The sequence below is a fragment of the Echinops telfairi genome, unplaced genomic scaffold (genome assembly GCF_000313985.2).
Source record: "Echinops telfairi isolate 266 unplaced genomic scaffold, ASM31398v2 ScPeMD7_18;HRSCAF=68, whole genome shotgun sequence".
NCBI lineage: Eukaryota > Metazoa > Chordata > Mammalia > Afrosoricida > Tenrecidae > Echinops > Echinops telfairi.
Genome location: NW_022103915.1, coordinates 98,014,876 through 98,029,511, shown reverse-complemented (window position 1 = coordinate 98,029,511; position 14,636 = coordinate 98,014,876). Strand labels below are relative to the sequence as shown.

At 44.5% G+C, this 14,636-nt stretch overlaps 2 protein-coding genes across 6 annotated transcripts in view; one reads left to right on the top strand and one right to left on the bottom strand.

The window, feature by feature from the left end:
- The window catches only part of RMDN3 (regulator of microtubule dynamics 3), a 24,879-nt gene extending 17,628 nt beyond the window's left edge, over positions 1 to 7,251 (top strand). For 4 of the 5 annotated variants that reach the window (XM_045287694.1, XM_004712710.2, XM_045287692.1 and 1 more), the window contains exons 5-13: positions 66 to 342; positions 970 to 1,072; positions 3,319 to 3,379; positions 4,797 to 4,872; positions 5,196 to 5,273; positions 5,492 to 5,590; positions 5,874 to 5,927; positions 6,136 to 6,216; positions 6,474 to 7,251. In XM_045287694.1, the coding sequence (XP_045143629.1) occupies positions 66 to 342; positions 970 to 1,072; positions 3,319 to 3,379; positions 4,797 to 4,872; positions 5,196 to 5,273; positions 5,492 to 5,590; positions 5,874 to 5,927; positions 6,136 to 6,216; positions 6,474 to 6,527 (883 nt within the window). In that variant the 3' untranslated portion in view covers positions 6,528 to 7,251. Of the gene's footprint in view, positions 1 to 65; positions 343 to 969; positions 1,073 to 3,318; positions 3,380 to 4,796; positions 4,873 to 5,195; positions 5,591 to 5,873; positions 5,928 to 6,135; positions 6,217 to 6,473 lie in introns of those variants that run through there. The other variant, XM_045287695.1, reaches the window with a different exon arrangement.
- A 1,159-nt stretch (positions 7,252 to 8,410) lies between these two features.
- The window catches only part of RAD51 (RAD51 recombinase), a 25,529-nt gene continuing 19,303 nt past the window's right edge, over positions 8,411 to 14,636 (bottom strand). The window contains exons 4-8 of the mRNA XM_045287675.1: positions 12,706 to 12,800; positions 11,042 to 11,155; positions 10,571 to 10,700; positions 10,028 to 10,149; positions 8,411 to 9,135 (exon numbers count right to left, since the gene is read on the bottom strand). Of these exons, the coding sequence (XP_045143610.1) occupies positions 9,012 to 9,135; positions 10,028 to 10,149; positions 10,571 to 10,700; positions 11,042 to 11,155; positions 12,706 to 12,800 (585 nt within the window). The 3' untranslated portion in view covers positions 8,411 to 9,011. The remainder of the gene's footprint in view (positions 9,136 to 10,027; positions 10,150 to 10,570; positions 10,701 to 11,041; positions 11,156 to 12,705; positions 12,801 to 14,636) is intronic.

The window sequence follows — 14,636 nt, the reverse complement described above, 5'->3', positions numbered from 1 at the left end:
TCTTCTGGTGGCCCTTGGCTTTTGGGGGTTGGATAACCCTCTCCCTTGACCTTTCTCTGCTCCAGGTACACAACAGCCAATGCGGAGTCTGACGACGATCAGGACTCTGACAGGGAGCGTGAGGCCGGGGACGATGATGTGAGCTGTGATCCCATTAAGATGGGAAGAAAGGACTCTCTCGACTTGGTCCGCGCCCTGGGCCCTGAGCCCAGTGCCCCTGAGCTTGGAGGCGACTCTGGCCAAGATGTGCTGCCCCTCCTGCAGCAGGTGGACGCGCTGCACCAGGGCAGTGACCAGGACAAGCGGGAGGGCTTCCAGCTGCTGCTCAACAACAAGCTGGCGGTGAGGGCCCCAACCGCCCTGTGCTTCCCCTCGCAAGTCCCCAGCCACAGAGGGAGGCCCAAGGGAAATGAGGCTCCTATCTCCCAAGATTGCTGTCTTGTTCCTGAGGCTGGGCCTACCCCTTGGGGGCTCTGTACTGCCCACGCCCCCCCATACCTCCCAGAGCAGCTCTCTGCCTCCTGCAAGAGAGCTTCACCTCTCAGCATAGGAGGGGGCTGGCTTAGAGCCCACTGGAAGCTTCTATCACAAGTGTAAGTGGATAGCACTTCCCCAGGTTCCCTGCCTACATTTATTCGAGCATAAGCACTGGGTGGTAATTCTCCCCTATTTTGGGTACTTTCACAGTTTGTTCATTGTCAGTGAGACTTCTCTCTTGCTATACTTCCTTAAGTTTTTTCCGTTGAGGCTCTTCTGGCAGGGCCAGGACCAGAATGGCAGGCCCTGGGCCATCAGTCAGCCAGCTGCTCTGGAGAGGCCATGTGGTATGGGGCTGTGCCTAAGAGCTGGCCTGATCTCAGTGATGGTGTCACACTGCCCTCCAGACTCAAACCTAGGGTGTGGGGAGAGGCAGGCCCGCTCCCCTTGAGGTCAAGCGGAAGCGGGCCTCATACAATGTTTGGTCTACAGTATGGAGGCCGGCAGGACTTTCTGTGGCGCCTGGCTCGAGCCTACAGTGACATGTGTGAGCTCACTGAGGAGGTGACTGAGAAGAAGTCCTATGCTCTAAATGGTAAGTGCTGACGGGCTCCTGGTGGGAAGGTGACTGACTTTGATTCCAGGGCAGAGCTGGCCCTACTTAGGACCAAAACGCTAAGGAAGCTGTCGCTTAATTACTCAACAGGGACTCATTCTTTGGTTCCCAAGAATCCGTGTCCTCCTCGTGAGGCTTAAATAGCACAGGCACATGTCTTCAGGAGTTGTATCATGTTAACATTGCACTTTGTTCTCAGTCCCTAACTTCAAAGAGTGAGCAAAGCCTCCTTTCTTAATCTGAAGGCGTTTGCTGCTGCTTAGGAATCCAATTTCCCCACAGGGCTTGGGAGTCAGATGTCCTGAGAATAGGAGCTGAGTCCGCATGGTAGGTGCCCAGGAGCAGCAGCATAGGAGATCACTGCCAGCTTACAAGTCCCAGGGGGCCACTTGAGGAGCCTATTGTCACAGTCCTAGGGTGAGGGGTAGGCTGTACCTGACCTAGGCTGCAAGGCTGTCCCTGTCCACCTTGAGGTCACCAAGAAGCCTGGGACTGAAGAGAGATTGGTAAAATGGGGACATGATGTGTCCTGCCAAGCCACACTCTCTGAATCAGGTATCATCAATGGGCCTGTGGTTCGGTAAATTAAAGTTAGCAGGTCTCTCTACAGTGGGTTCATGTACTTTCTCACTGATAGTGTAGAATCTGAGACTATATCAAGTTCACTGTCAAAACACTTTTTGTGGAATTCTGCTAGCATAGAAAGAGCAGGCCACCTAATTGGATGGTTGACATAGGCCTTTCAGAAACATCTGGCACGTTTTACCAAAAAGTGCTGGCATAAGTAGTTTGCTCTTCTCTCTTCAAAACCATTTCTGCGTTTCTTCCTATATTTCAAGTGTGGTTTATGATTAGCTTTTGGATTATTTTTGACCTCCTGATTTCAACCTTTTTCTTTCTCTTTGGTCATTGGCCATCTCTTATTAATACCAAGAGGCAGCATGAGGTCTGAATAGGGAAGGTGGGGGGGTCATTAGTGGGGAGGCTACAGAGAAGCACTGGTCTGGTCTGGCTCCCCAAGCTCAGCCCCTGTGGACAAGTCAGTTCTTGATGGGAGGTAGATCTTTGCCTTTTAGGGCCATCCTGGCTGAACCGAAGGCCCTTCCTTTCTCTCTACAAGCTGGACCACCAGGAGACAGCCATTCATTCTATGGGGCTTTAGGCAATATTTGTTCTCTCCACTGGCCAGCCTGACACCTGGGTCAAAGCCTCATAGTTCAACCTAGAGATTAATGAGCAGGATCTCATTAACTGCTCATTAATGAGCAGGATCAGATCAACTTGCCAGGAACTGGCTGTCTTATTATTCACTATTACTTTTCTAATTAGCAATGGGTCCGTCTTTAAGGGACACCCACTAAGGCAGACATTGTTCCTCATGGTGGGACCATATTGCTCTTCTGTTTGGAAAAGGGGGTGTTGGGTCCTTCAGAGCACCAGTTGTCTTAACCTTGTTATATAAACACACTGTGCCCTCATTGCTCTAATCCAAGGCTGAGGGACAGTCTCAACACGGCATGGGTTCCACTGGCACTGTGCTCTCTCCCGTGCCCTCTCAGTTCAGTCCTATTCTGCAGTGTGCTCCTCCCCCAGTGTGTAGGCACGATGCCGTCTGCTGGATGGGTACAGGCTCCAGCCTCCTTTTCCCCTAAGGGACTCTTCTCAAAAGCATCTATGTGGCAGGGAGAGTGGGAGTTTCTTTACTGGTCTTGATGTCTTGAAAACCTGGGTGAGACAGTGACCTCTAGGTAGACCTTAGTCTTTTTGGCTTTTGTGGGGAGGATTTTGGCCTGGAGCAATTACCATGAGACTCAATCCAAGCTGTGGACCCTTCTCCCCAGCAAAGTGCTCATTTACCAAACCGGTTATGCAGTTTCAGAGGGGTTCATAGGTACCTTGACGCTTTTCTGTAGACCCCAGATCAAAAACCCTTCCAAGGAAGGTTGGCTGGGGAGTTTCTGATTGCCTTTGCATCCCATCTCTTTATATTTGAAATGCTTGTTTATTTCAAGAGAAGAAGGTAATTGGGACAGCGGAAGAGACAGGAGGCAGAGGTGAAGCAGGAGTCATATTGTACAAATGCAACTCTTGAAAATTCCTGACTTCATAGCCAGTCCATGTTGGGTAGGGATTGGTGCAAGCGAAGGCCATCACTTTCTAGCAGCCCTTCCTGTGGACGAGTGCATAGGAGCCTGCCTAACTCCTGCATTACCTTTGTCCTACAGGAAAAGAAGAAGCAGAGGCTGCTCTGGAGAAGGGGGCCGAGAGTGCCGAATGTCACCAGTGGTAATAACACCCTGCAGGGTCCCTGAGAGGAGCCAGGGTGGGTCAGAAATAGAGCTCAGGGCCTTTGATCCAGTCACTAGGGCATTTGCCAGAGGAACCAGGCGAGGGCACCATGGCTTATATTTTTATAAACTTGCCCCCCTACCCCCACCCAGAACCCAGGGGAGTTTTCTTTCCTAGATGGCAGCCAGGTGAGACAAGGGAGGGTAGAGGCTTTTTATCATCATTAGGGTTTGGAGAACTGAGTAACTTTGTAAGCCATCCTAGCTGCACAGCTTTTGTGTTGTCCCTCCCTGGGGAGGCTAGGATGATTTGCATTTCTCCTGCACAGTTCTTTCCTCAGTTCGGTCCCTGGCTGTTGGCTCCCCAGCAAGTTCAGCAGTCACTGTTAGCTTATGAAAACACCAGCCCTGATTTGTCTCATGCGAGACAACGTTCTGCCAACTTGTCTGGATCGGAACCTGGCCATAGCTTGTGTCCCAGGACCTGGCCCAGCTTCTGACAGCTCATTTCAGTCAATATGTTCTTCTTCCACTGCCACCCCTTGCTTTCCACGTCTCTGCCCTCATAGCGAGCGAAGAGGAAGGCAGGGGTTCTCCAGTGCAGGCTGAAACAGTTTCTGCAAGAGCTCTTCTCGGAGGCCAGGCCACCGAGGTCTCAAAAGTGCTGTTGTTTGGTGCTCACAAGGGTGGAAATTGGTCTCAAGATTTTCAGCTCAGCAGTCTATATGTAAATGAGTCCTGGTAGTGTCTAATACAAATACTCAGATATTTAGTGAATACAATCCATGAAAGAGAAACTTGGGCATGGGCTAGACATTCAGCTTTTGTCAAATGTGCTTCTAAGTAATCAATTCTGGGGTAGAGGGAACTTGTTCGTGATAACAGGATAGGAAGTTGGCTCGTGGGGAATTATGGGAGTCTCCCTGAAATTAGAGGCCTTTCTTTGCTTTCCAAGTTGACATAAGAAATCCCGTGAGTATTCCTGTCCCAGTTTCACCCAAAAGACCTAAAATAGGGTTTCTCAGGCTAGTGCTAGCCCTGCATGCTTCCCAAGCCAACAGCCTTGTTTACCTAGGAAACAGCAGGAGAACCAGCTCGCTGGAGCTAAGCCATCTCCTGCTTTTCTTGTTTTTGTTTTCTTCCTGTGACTATACTCCTTATGAATGGGGGAAACTTCTGACTCTGGGGATTTGGACTAGGACCTTGTCTCAGCGTTCTTAGGTTTACAGAAAAGATTTACTGTGGAGGACAGTTTTGGTACTAGTATAGAGTTGTGAGGCTACCAGTGTATTTACTAAAGATCTCTGAATACATAAAGTATTTTCAGCTCTAGGTCTTGGGTGGGAAGCCAGCTCCCTGCAGTGATGGTCCCCAGCCCTAGTTGCTGAGCTTGCTGCTGCTTCCCCCCCCCTTAGGTTTGCAGTGCTTTGTGGTCAGCTGGCTGAGCATGAGGGCATCCAGAGGCGCATCCAGAGTGGCTTTAGCTTCAAGGTGAGGAAAGGCTTGTGCTGGTCCAGGCAGCCTCCCCTGGCTCCCTCCCAGTTTCCCTTAGCAGGGCTTCCCTACTGCCTCAGGGCCTTACGTCTCTTCCTTTAACAACTCCTGGGTGATTTTAGCATATGTTAAGGTGACCAGATGTCCCATTTTTTGGCATTTTAAAATAAAGTCCAGATTTTTGGAAAGACTGCATGACAAGCTAGGGAACGGTCTAATTGGTCCATATAGACCAAATTTTTAATCAAGAACCCCCCACCGGTCAATGGTGTCCCGCTTTAAATCTGGTCACCTTAGCCTATGTACATTTTCTCCCTCAGGAGCATGTGGACAAAGCCATTGCTCTCCAGCCAGGAAACCCCATGGCTCACCTGCTTCTGGGCAGGTGGTGCTACCAGGTGAGCTACATTTCAGGGCTTGACTTGAGGATTGTGGCCATACTCCCCTTCCTAAGAAGATCTTGGTTCTGACCAGGTACAATTTCCTCTGAATTCCTGTGAGACTATTTACTGGAGCCGAGGCACACAGCTCTATTTAACCTGGTTTGTTGCCAGTACAGAAGTTTCCATGTTTCTACAGATATTTCATAAAACTTAATTCACACCTTTTGTGGCAGGTCTCTCACCTGAGCTGGCTAGAAAAAAAAACTGCTAATGCCTTGTTTGAAAGTCCTCTCAGCGCCTCTGTGCAGGACGCCCTGCAGAGCTTCCTGAAGGTAACCGGGGAAGGAAGGCAAGGCACCAGCCCAAAATAACATGGTGGCCCTCTTTCTTGCAAAGACATAATTGTGACCCTTAATGGGAGGAGTTTCTGGTTAAGGACAATTTTGTTTGCTCTATGGGAAAATCGGAATCACCTAGGGAGCTTAAAAGAGGAAGATTCTCAGGCCCAATAGATCTGTCTCCAGGCTGAAAATCTCTGGGAATCTTCATTGGATAAACTCCATCCTGACTTGAATTTGGAACTCTCTTGCTGAAATGCTTTGTTTCCTTCTCTAGGTTGAAGAATTACAGCCAGGATTTTCCAAAGCAGGAAGAGTTTATATTTGTAAGGTAAACATATCTGCTGTCCTTAGAGAGGGAAAAGTATACAAGGAGGCTTCAAAAAGCTTGTGGAAAAATTCCACTATTTTTTTATTCCATTTTTCCTACAGATTTCTTGAAGTCCTGTTGTATAAATACCATTTCTGGGAATTCCTAAATGTACACACCTCGACCCCTTCTAGTCTCCTGCCAGGTTTTCACCGTTATGTCTTTTCAGTGCTACAGAGAACTAGGAAAAAGCTCTGAAGCGAGGCGGTGGATGAAGATGGCATTGGAGCTGCCCAATATCACCAATGAAGTAATTATACTTCGGGGCTTTTCTAAGATCGGGCCCTATCACTGAGCCACCATATCTCAGCAAAGAAAGCCTTCCCTTGGAAACAAAGAGGAGCTTTACACGTAGGCCTGTGGTGTGTGTATAGGTCTCATGTGGGCTCCAAGCTATCGGGAGAGGAGAAACATTGGTAATAGGCCCATACTCTGAAGTTAGCACCAGGAGTTTGGTGTTGGCAAAGGATTTTGAATTCTAGCCCTATCTCTCTTTTCTCTCTATAGGATTCCGTTTTGCAGAAGGACCTGGAAGAATTGGAAGTAATTTTAGGGGAATAATCACATTCCTTAATCTTTATAACTTGAAGGACACCACGGTTTACTTGAGGGGAAAATCAAGATGTTTTCTTTTGGTTTCTGGTCAGGCCTGCTTATGCCAGGAAACTGAGCAAGACTGGTTTGGGGAGTGTCCTGGCTCACAGTCTGACTGATACCTGCTACCAATCTCCAATTTCTTCCCTGTTATCCTATTAATTTATTTTAATCCTTTAACTAATCTGAAATTGGGGAAGTGGCTGAGGTCTGTTTCTCTTCTCCCCCTTAAGTGAATTCTTGAACAATCAAGGCTAGCATAGCACCTGCCATAGGGTAGAGTGTGGGTGGAGCTGGAGGCTAGCTCGAGCTGAGAGGATGAGCCAGTAACACACCACCTTTCAACTGCTGGTGAGGGAGCCACGGGAACAAAGCACAGAACATAATTAACTAATCCTTTTCACTGACAAACATTCACTATCAGTTCATCTAGTTCTAAAGTCACAGCCTACCTACCAGAGTGAAAGAAAGGGTCTGGGCAACCCAGACATTGCCCTCTCTCCGACCGATCGTGTGGATGTTCAGCTGTATTCCTGGGCCAGGGCCTGGGCCATGTGGTTTCTAACGTCCTGGCAGTTTTTAGAGTGACAGCAGTAGCAAGGCTTTATGATACTGTGGAACAGTGGTCCAAAGAGTTGCCCAAAATGTCTTATGGTACATACTTGAAATAAAAACCAAATCTGATTAGAAAGACTTATTCTCCTTTTATGTTTGTTTCCATTATTAGGCTTTTTATTCTTACTTGACACTTCCACAATGATTTCTTCCTACAGAAGCTATTGCAGAGAAGCAGAAAAACAGGGCTCCAAATATGTAGTATTTAAAATAAGCTCTTGGGGGTGGGGAAAAAAGAAAATTAAGCTCTTAAGTTAATGCTATTTCCGATAAAAATTTTAGTGTTGCAGGAGGGGCTTTCTGTAGCCTAACAAGATCTACCTACTGCAACTAGTCAGGTGTCCCACCCCCTAGCGTTCTCTAGTCAGAGGCACTAATGGTGCAAAGTCTTAATTTCGCCAAAAAAAAAAAAATCTCACCTAGAAGAAAAATTTCTAGATCAGTCATTTATCTGTAGGGCTCTTAAGATTGAGACACTTTTACATAAGAACCAAGTTTTCATGGCTCTGGAATCTGGCTCTGGCTTTTGCTAATATTCCAGGTTTGTGATGTAGAAAGACAAGGTGTACTCAATTTTGAGGCTAACAACTTTTGGGGTGTCTATGATAAATTTTGGGGTGAAATTTGACCTGAGCATGTTACTTTAGGTAAATATGGACTGCAAGATGCAGCTAGCAAAGATGCAACTCAATACAAGAAAATAGGGGAGTAGGGTCAAAGACAAAATTGAGTAAAATATCTCACAAACCTTATTTGGTTGCCAAGGACAGTGACATGTCTACAGTTATTTCAGCCCCAGATTCTTAATCTCTAAAGAGCTGCTTTTAAAAATCAGCTGCAGCATGTGGCCTGTTCTTTCTACACATGGTGGGATCAACACAGGCGGCGGCAGCACGTTTGCTGCTCTCCCCCAATACTGAGGCCCATAGGAACTGGAAAAGCCAGTAACACCCAGCCTAGGTAGACTCATGAAAGTGAGGAAGAATATCTCAAACCCTAAAGTAACCAGGGCAAGGGCCGATCTCAGACTTCTGGAATAAAAAGGGCCATAGGAAAGCTATGGCAGATTTGTCTACTATTCCCCATTACCAGTCTGAAGGACCCTAAATGATGCATACTTTTCAAATTTGAAAAACTATATAGACTGACTATTCCTAGCTAGTGCCAAAAAGTTATGGCAGCCCTATCTTGAAATATTTAGCTTGCCAATGAATAAATCCCAAACAACACACCACTATAAGTAAAACTATTTTATTACCAGTTTCACACTGAAAATGCTTACTTAATCTGAAATGCTAATATCTCAGAACTAGCTTGCACCGGTAGCAGCAAATACCCAAGCATAGAGTGAAGTGCTAGTGGCCTGGCAGGCCTACTCAGCATTCCTTAACCCCAAACAGTCCAGACTCACAAATGTAAACACCTGTTTACAGATTGACAGGAGAGAAAGAAGCCGTGAGGAGACCTAGCGAACGCAACGTATTTCATCATCAGACACAGACTACCTCCCCAGCTTTAGCTCTTGAAAATATACGACGTGTTTGTCCAGTAGCTGTTAGTCAAGCCCCAAGGCACTTATCAAGGTGTTCCCCAGCTCATCTCTACAAACCAAAGAAATCACATAGATTAACATACTTCAGAAGAACCAACATTTCAGATTCACTTGTGACTACTGACCTGCATCCTGTTTACACCGACAGAAAAATACAATAGCTGTTTTCCCAGAATACTTTTCCCGGCAGTCACAACAGGAAGAGGCTCGTGAAGAACCCCAGGGAGCAGTCCTCTCCGCTAGATTGCAGCACGTAGGTTTACAACAGGTACAAACCCACGGACTCAGTCTTTGGCGTCTCCCACTCCGTCCGCATTGATGGCAAACATCGCTTCGGCTTCAGGAAGACACGGAGAGTCATAGATTTTGCAGATTCTGGTTTCTCCTCTTCCTTTCCTCAGGTACAGTCTGGTCAATGACAAGCCAAAGCTTCACAATGAAAAATTTCATTTTGGGCTCAAATAGAAGGCAAATGTTTTGAGAATGATGATGGCAACAAATGTACATATGTGCTTGACACAATGGATGTATGTATGGATTGTAATAATTGTACGAGTCTCCAATAAAATGATTTTTTTTAAAAGAAAAATTCTATTTCTTGACTTATGGTAAATCCAAGTTTTTAAAAAAACCATTTTATTGGGGGTTCTTATCACAGCTCTTATCACAATCATGGATCTACCAATAGTAAATATAAAATTTTAAAATTAACACAGATCCTAGAGAGCACTGGGGGACCCTTTTTAGATTCTTTGGGCACCAGGGCACTTCCAACCTGAAGGCATCCATACCGGCCCTGGCCTCTCTGGATTATCCAATACTGAAACAACCGCAACAGTGTCTTTACTATCAGGGAGAGCTCGCAAATTCACATTCATGCATCCATATTTGAGAGCTTTTAGTGACTTTGTAGGAGCCCTGGTGGCGCAGTGGTTAAGCATTCAATTATCAACAGAATAGCTTGACCCCACTCACTCAGAGGCGGGCACCGGGGAGGAGATATGGCAGCCTGCTTCTGCATAGGTTATAGTCTTCTGAAAACCTTAGGGGTGGTGGGGAGTAGTTCTATTCTGTTCTTTTGGGTTACTGTGAGTCAGAATTAACAGGTTTAACTATTCAATGAATGATTTAGAGGCAAATACCTGTACTAATCCAAACATAGAAATTAAAGTTAGCAATAACACCCAAATACTTGCCTATGTCAGTAGCTTTAATAGGATTTAAGATAGAAATGCTACATTTTCTTTATCTACTGAGTTGATATGATTATCCCTAGAATCCACATGTCCCATCAGCTTACCTGGTTGTTGAGGCATGGGCAATGATGTTTCCTCCAATAGGTTTTTTGGGATCCGCAGCAAACATGGCTGCTCCATCCACTTGGGCTACCACCTGGTTAGTGATTACCACTGCTACACCAAACTGAGGAGGAAAGGACAGTGTCAGTTTGCAGTCACAAACTTTCCAAGGACCCGATGATGCTACCCTTTCCACCACAAATCAATGACTTATGTCTAGAGAATTTTTTATCTGATAGTTCAATGATGCACACTCAATGACCCAACACTGAGTCCATTCCAACATACTGCTATGCTACAGGACAGAGAATTATTCCCTGAGGTTTTTGAGGCTATCAATCTTTAGAGAAGCAGACAGCATCATCTTTCTCCCAAGGAGCAGCTGTTGGATTCGAACTGCTAACTTAGCAGTTCAATGTGTAACCAACTGTACCACAGGGCTCCAGCTCAATGACACTAGGCCCTGAACTCTGGCTCTCCCAGCTAGGATCCTGGTACCATGGCTGGCAAAAGTAGGTATTTGTTATCCCACCCCCTCAGCTTACCTCATCAGCAAGTCGTAAAAGCATCCGCAGAAACCTGGCCAGGTGCATCTGCCTGGCTGACAGTTCGCCTCGACCAGAGTAGTCTGTTCTGTAGAGGGCCGTGGCACTGTCTACAATCAGTAGTGCGTACCTAGAGGGAACAAGATTCGCTGAGGCTTATTTCTAGTCTACATCACAATCTTCTGTCTCCCTCACTAGCAAGTTCTACCTGTATCTGGACATTTTATTAACTATTATAAATCAATCACATCTGAGGCCTGGCAACAACAGCAAGAGTTGTGACAGTGACTTCATGTTGTGACAGTGACTTGCTCTAGACATCAAAGAATATGTCAAAAACAATCTGAAAACGGAACTGTGCCCACTTTTAATTCTATCAACTATCCATTTGGCCAAACAGCTTACGCATGACACAGGGTGAGAGCCCTGGGAGTGCATAAGTGGATTCAGTGCCTCCTGCTGAGGACATACCTGGACTCCACCATCATGGCTGAGGCTTGATAAAGGAGCTGGGTCTGGTGGTCTGTGTTGAACCCTCGCGCATATGCAACATTATCCAGGACATCACTGCCAGAGAGGCCATATCTACAGGGGCGGGGAGAGCATTTTTACATTGGGCTTGGTACCCAGGCTGATGAAAAATTCATCTCTACTGCTGAAATTAATGGCAGTAGTACTGCCAGTAGTTTCAAGCTCAAAGAATACAACCCTTTCCAATTAGGAAGTTTGTGTGTGAGCTGATACCAAGGGCTCAAGTAGAAAGCAAATGTTTTGAGAATGATGATGGCAACAAATGTGCTTGACAAAATGGATGTATATCTGGATTGTGATAAGAGTTGTACAAGCCCCTAATGATTAAAAAAAAAGTTTGTGTGTGTGTACATCTACATATAAAACAAATACACATCAGGGATGGGGAATGTCCCACCTGCAAGCCATATAAGGCCCAAGAAGTCACCAATACCAGCTAACATCGCATTTCTCGTCCCAGAGGCAGTTCCTGCTCTCGCATTAGGGGTGAGTTAATGAAATGTTGACCAGTATGGCCCAAGAATATTGCTATTCAGAAATATCAAAATGGCCCTTGGCAGAAAAAGGTGCCCTACCCCTGGTGTGTATATAAAATATATATTACATATATGTTAAAAAATTTATACATGTTAAAAAGTATTGCTACAAAATAATACAATCATTATTAAAGAAAAATATCACAATATGAAGCTATCATTTCTTGACATTTCCTGCACCTAGGTCTATACCCTTTTGAAGGTGGCATATCCCTTTCTAATCCTTTGCTGGAGAATTCTATGCTCACCAATTTACACTATGCCAAAATAGTTTTGGCACCTCGAGGGACTAAAATCATATTCCTTTTAAATGCTCTTTGAGTTTGGGGAGCAGAGAAACCCTGAAAGTGGGTGAAGGGAGACGTCGGACAGGGCAAGATATGACAAAATAACCATTTATAAACTATCAAGGGCTCATGAGGGAGGGGGGAGTGGGGAGGGAGGGGAAAAATGAGGACCTAATGTCGGGGGTTTAAGTGGAGAGAAAATGTTTTGAGAATGATGTACAAATGTGCTTTACACAATTGATGTGTATATGGATTGGGATAACAGTTGTATGAGCCCCTAATAAAATGTTTAAAAAAAAAAAAAAAAAAAGAATGGGCATCATGTTGCTGTTGGCTGGAGTGCCCTATGCCGATTAAGTTCATTTCTAGCATTAGTCAAGCATCATATTCTAGCTGCGATTCATTCTGTCTCGTCACTCCAGCTCTCATATAGTTTGCATAGGCTATATTTTTCTCTCCTTTTATTTTCAGTCTATCTGGGTCTTTGAATCTGAAGTGCCTCTCTGGAAGTCATATAGTTAATGTTCAGTTAGAGCTTGTGTTGTTGGTTTTATTAAAAAAATGAATTGTGAAAGCAACACAAATTCTTGAATAAAAGAATGATTTTTTCCCCCCTCTAAGATAGGTATTTTCTTGAATCACCAATATAACTTTGTCAAGCACAGATGTGGAACAGTAAGAAAGGAAGGAACACCTGTCGACCAAACAATCCCAGCAATCACTACAGTACCAGCACAGCCACCCCCACCCCCACCCCACCCCCTCTAACCCAGCAACCTACCTCTCCGCCACTGCTAGCAGTCGTTCTGGCCTAAAAGTGCCCTCCGTGTCAATGTACATAGCCTTTCCTTCACCTCCACCCCGGTCAATAGGAAGCTAGAAAGAATAAAACCAGGGGAAATGAAATTTTGATACAATTGACCGGAACATTTAAAGGGAAAGACATTAAAATGACAACAAGAGGTATAGAGGAGGCTTACCTTTTGATAGAAATATGGCGAGTAAAGATGAGCTCATTGTGTCCCCTAACATATAAGGTCTTCCCTGAGTAAGAGTGCTTAGAAATGTAGTTCACCGTAGGCAGTAAATTTCTGTGATTACAATAAGGCGACCAGATGTCCCACTTTTGGCGGGGCAGTCCCAATTTTTGGTGTTTTAAAAAAGTCCCGATTTTTTGAAAGAATGCACAACAAGCTAGGGAACGGTCTATTTGGTCCATATAGACCAAATTTTTAATCAAGACACCCCACCCCCCTGGGTCAATGGTGTCTTGCTTTAAATCTGGTCACTTTAGATTACATACCCATACAATACTGATTGAGCAATTCTCTTAAGCGTAAAAACATTTGGGAAATCATTTACTTTAGCTTTAATCAATATAGAAACTGATTACTATAGTTAATCAATAAAAAAACTGATAATCAATACAGAAAGTCCCACACTGAGATGCACACCAAAGCTTATACTTCAATAGAGTGAGCAGAGTTCATTTCTCAGGGCCATTAAGGGAGCTTGGCAATGCACCAGGGGCATCTAGCAAGTTTAAAGAGTGAGCAAAAGGTAAAAAGGATACTTGCTCCAGAAGTCCACAGAGATATAATAAAAGTACAATGAGAAAATGGAAAAATAGTAGAACGTCGGAGTAGAGAAAAGGAATATGGAGTGCCATAGAAACTCCCCAGTCACTGAATTTCAGGCTAACTCTCCCATGCCAGAAACCCGTGAGCTTTACAGATTCGAAGGGTGATGCTAGTTTCCAGCCTAGAAATCTATTTTATAGCCACAAATCACCTTTAAATTCTAAGGAAATTCCAGTCGAAAACTTCCCATTAAGGGTCTCTAAGCACCAAATTTTTCCCTTTTATAATCTTTTAAAGAATTTCTGTGTGTGTAGGGGGTACAAAGAGAGGCAAAATTACAAAAGCAATATAGATAGACTTGTTAAGGAGCTCTCATAGTATAGTGGGTTAAGCATGGCCAGGGGTTCAAACCCACCAGCTGCTCTGAGGGACAACAATAAAGCTCCCTTGAAGATTTTAATCTCGAAACCCTATATATAGGATTCACTGTCAGAACTGACTTGACTGCAGTAGGTGGGTCGATGTATGTATTAAATTCCAAGCACACAGGTATACCAATATTCACTGAAGCATAATTCATGTTAGCCAAGAAGTAGAAACAACCAAGTGCCCATAAACAAATGGATGGATAAAGTGCAATATAAACATACAATGGAGTATTATTCAGTTATAAATAAAAATTAAGTTCTGATACATGCTACCATAAAGGTGAAGCTTGAAAACATTATCTAAGTAAAATATGCCAGACACAAAAGGATAATACTGTATATGTTCAGTGGTTACTAAAGGCTGGTGGGGGAGGGAGAATAGAATGTCAAAAAAGGGAAAAAAATGTTAAATACAAATAAAAACTCTTGCCTTCCCAATGCACTGCAGTCAGCATGTATACTGAGCTAGGACTCCACCAAGTTAGCTATTTAAAAATAGCTACTTTCTACCATAATTTAATGTTTCTTCCTATTTTTTTAGTGTGATATAAGTGGTTTTAAATTTTTATCTAATAACGCCGTGGTGTAGTCTTTATACATTTATCCTTGAGCAGACGTGAAATTTTAGTTAGGTATATGCATTTAAAATTGGATTTGTAAAAATAAATAAAATTGGATTTGTGTTGTCTTCTCAGAATTTAAAA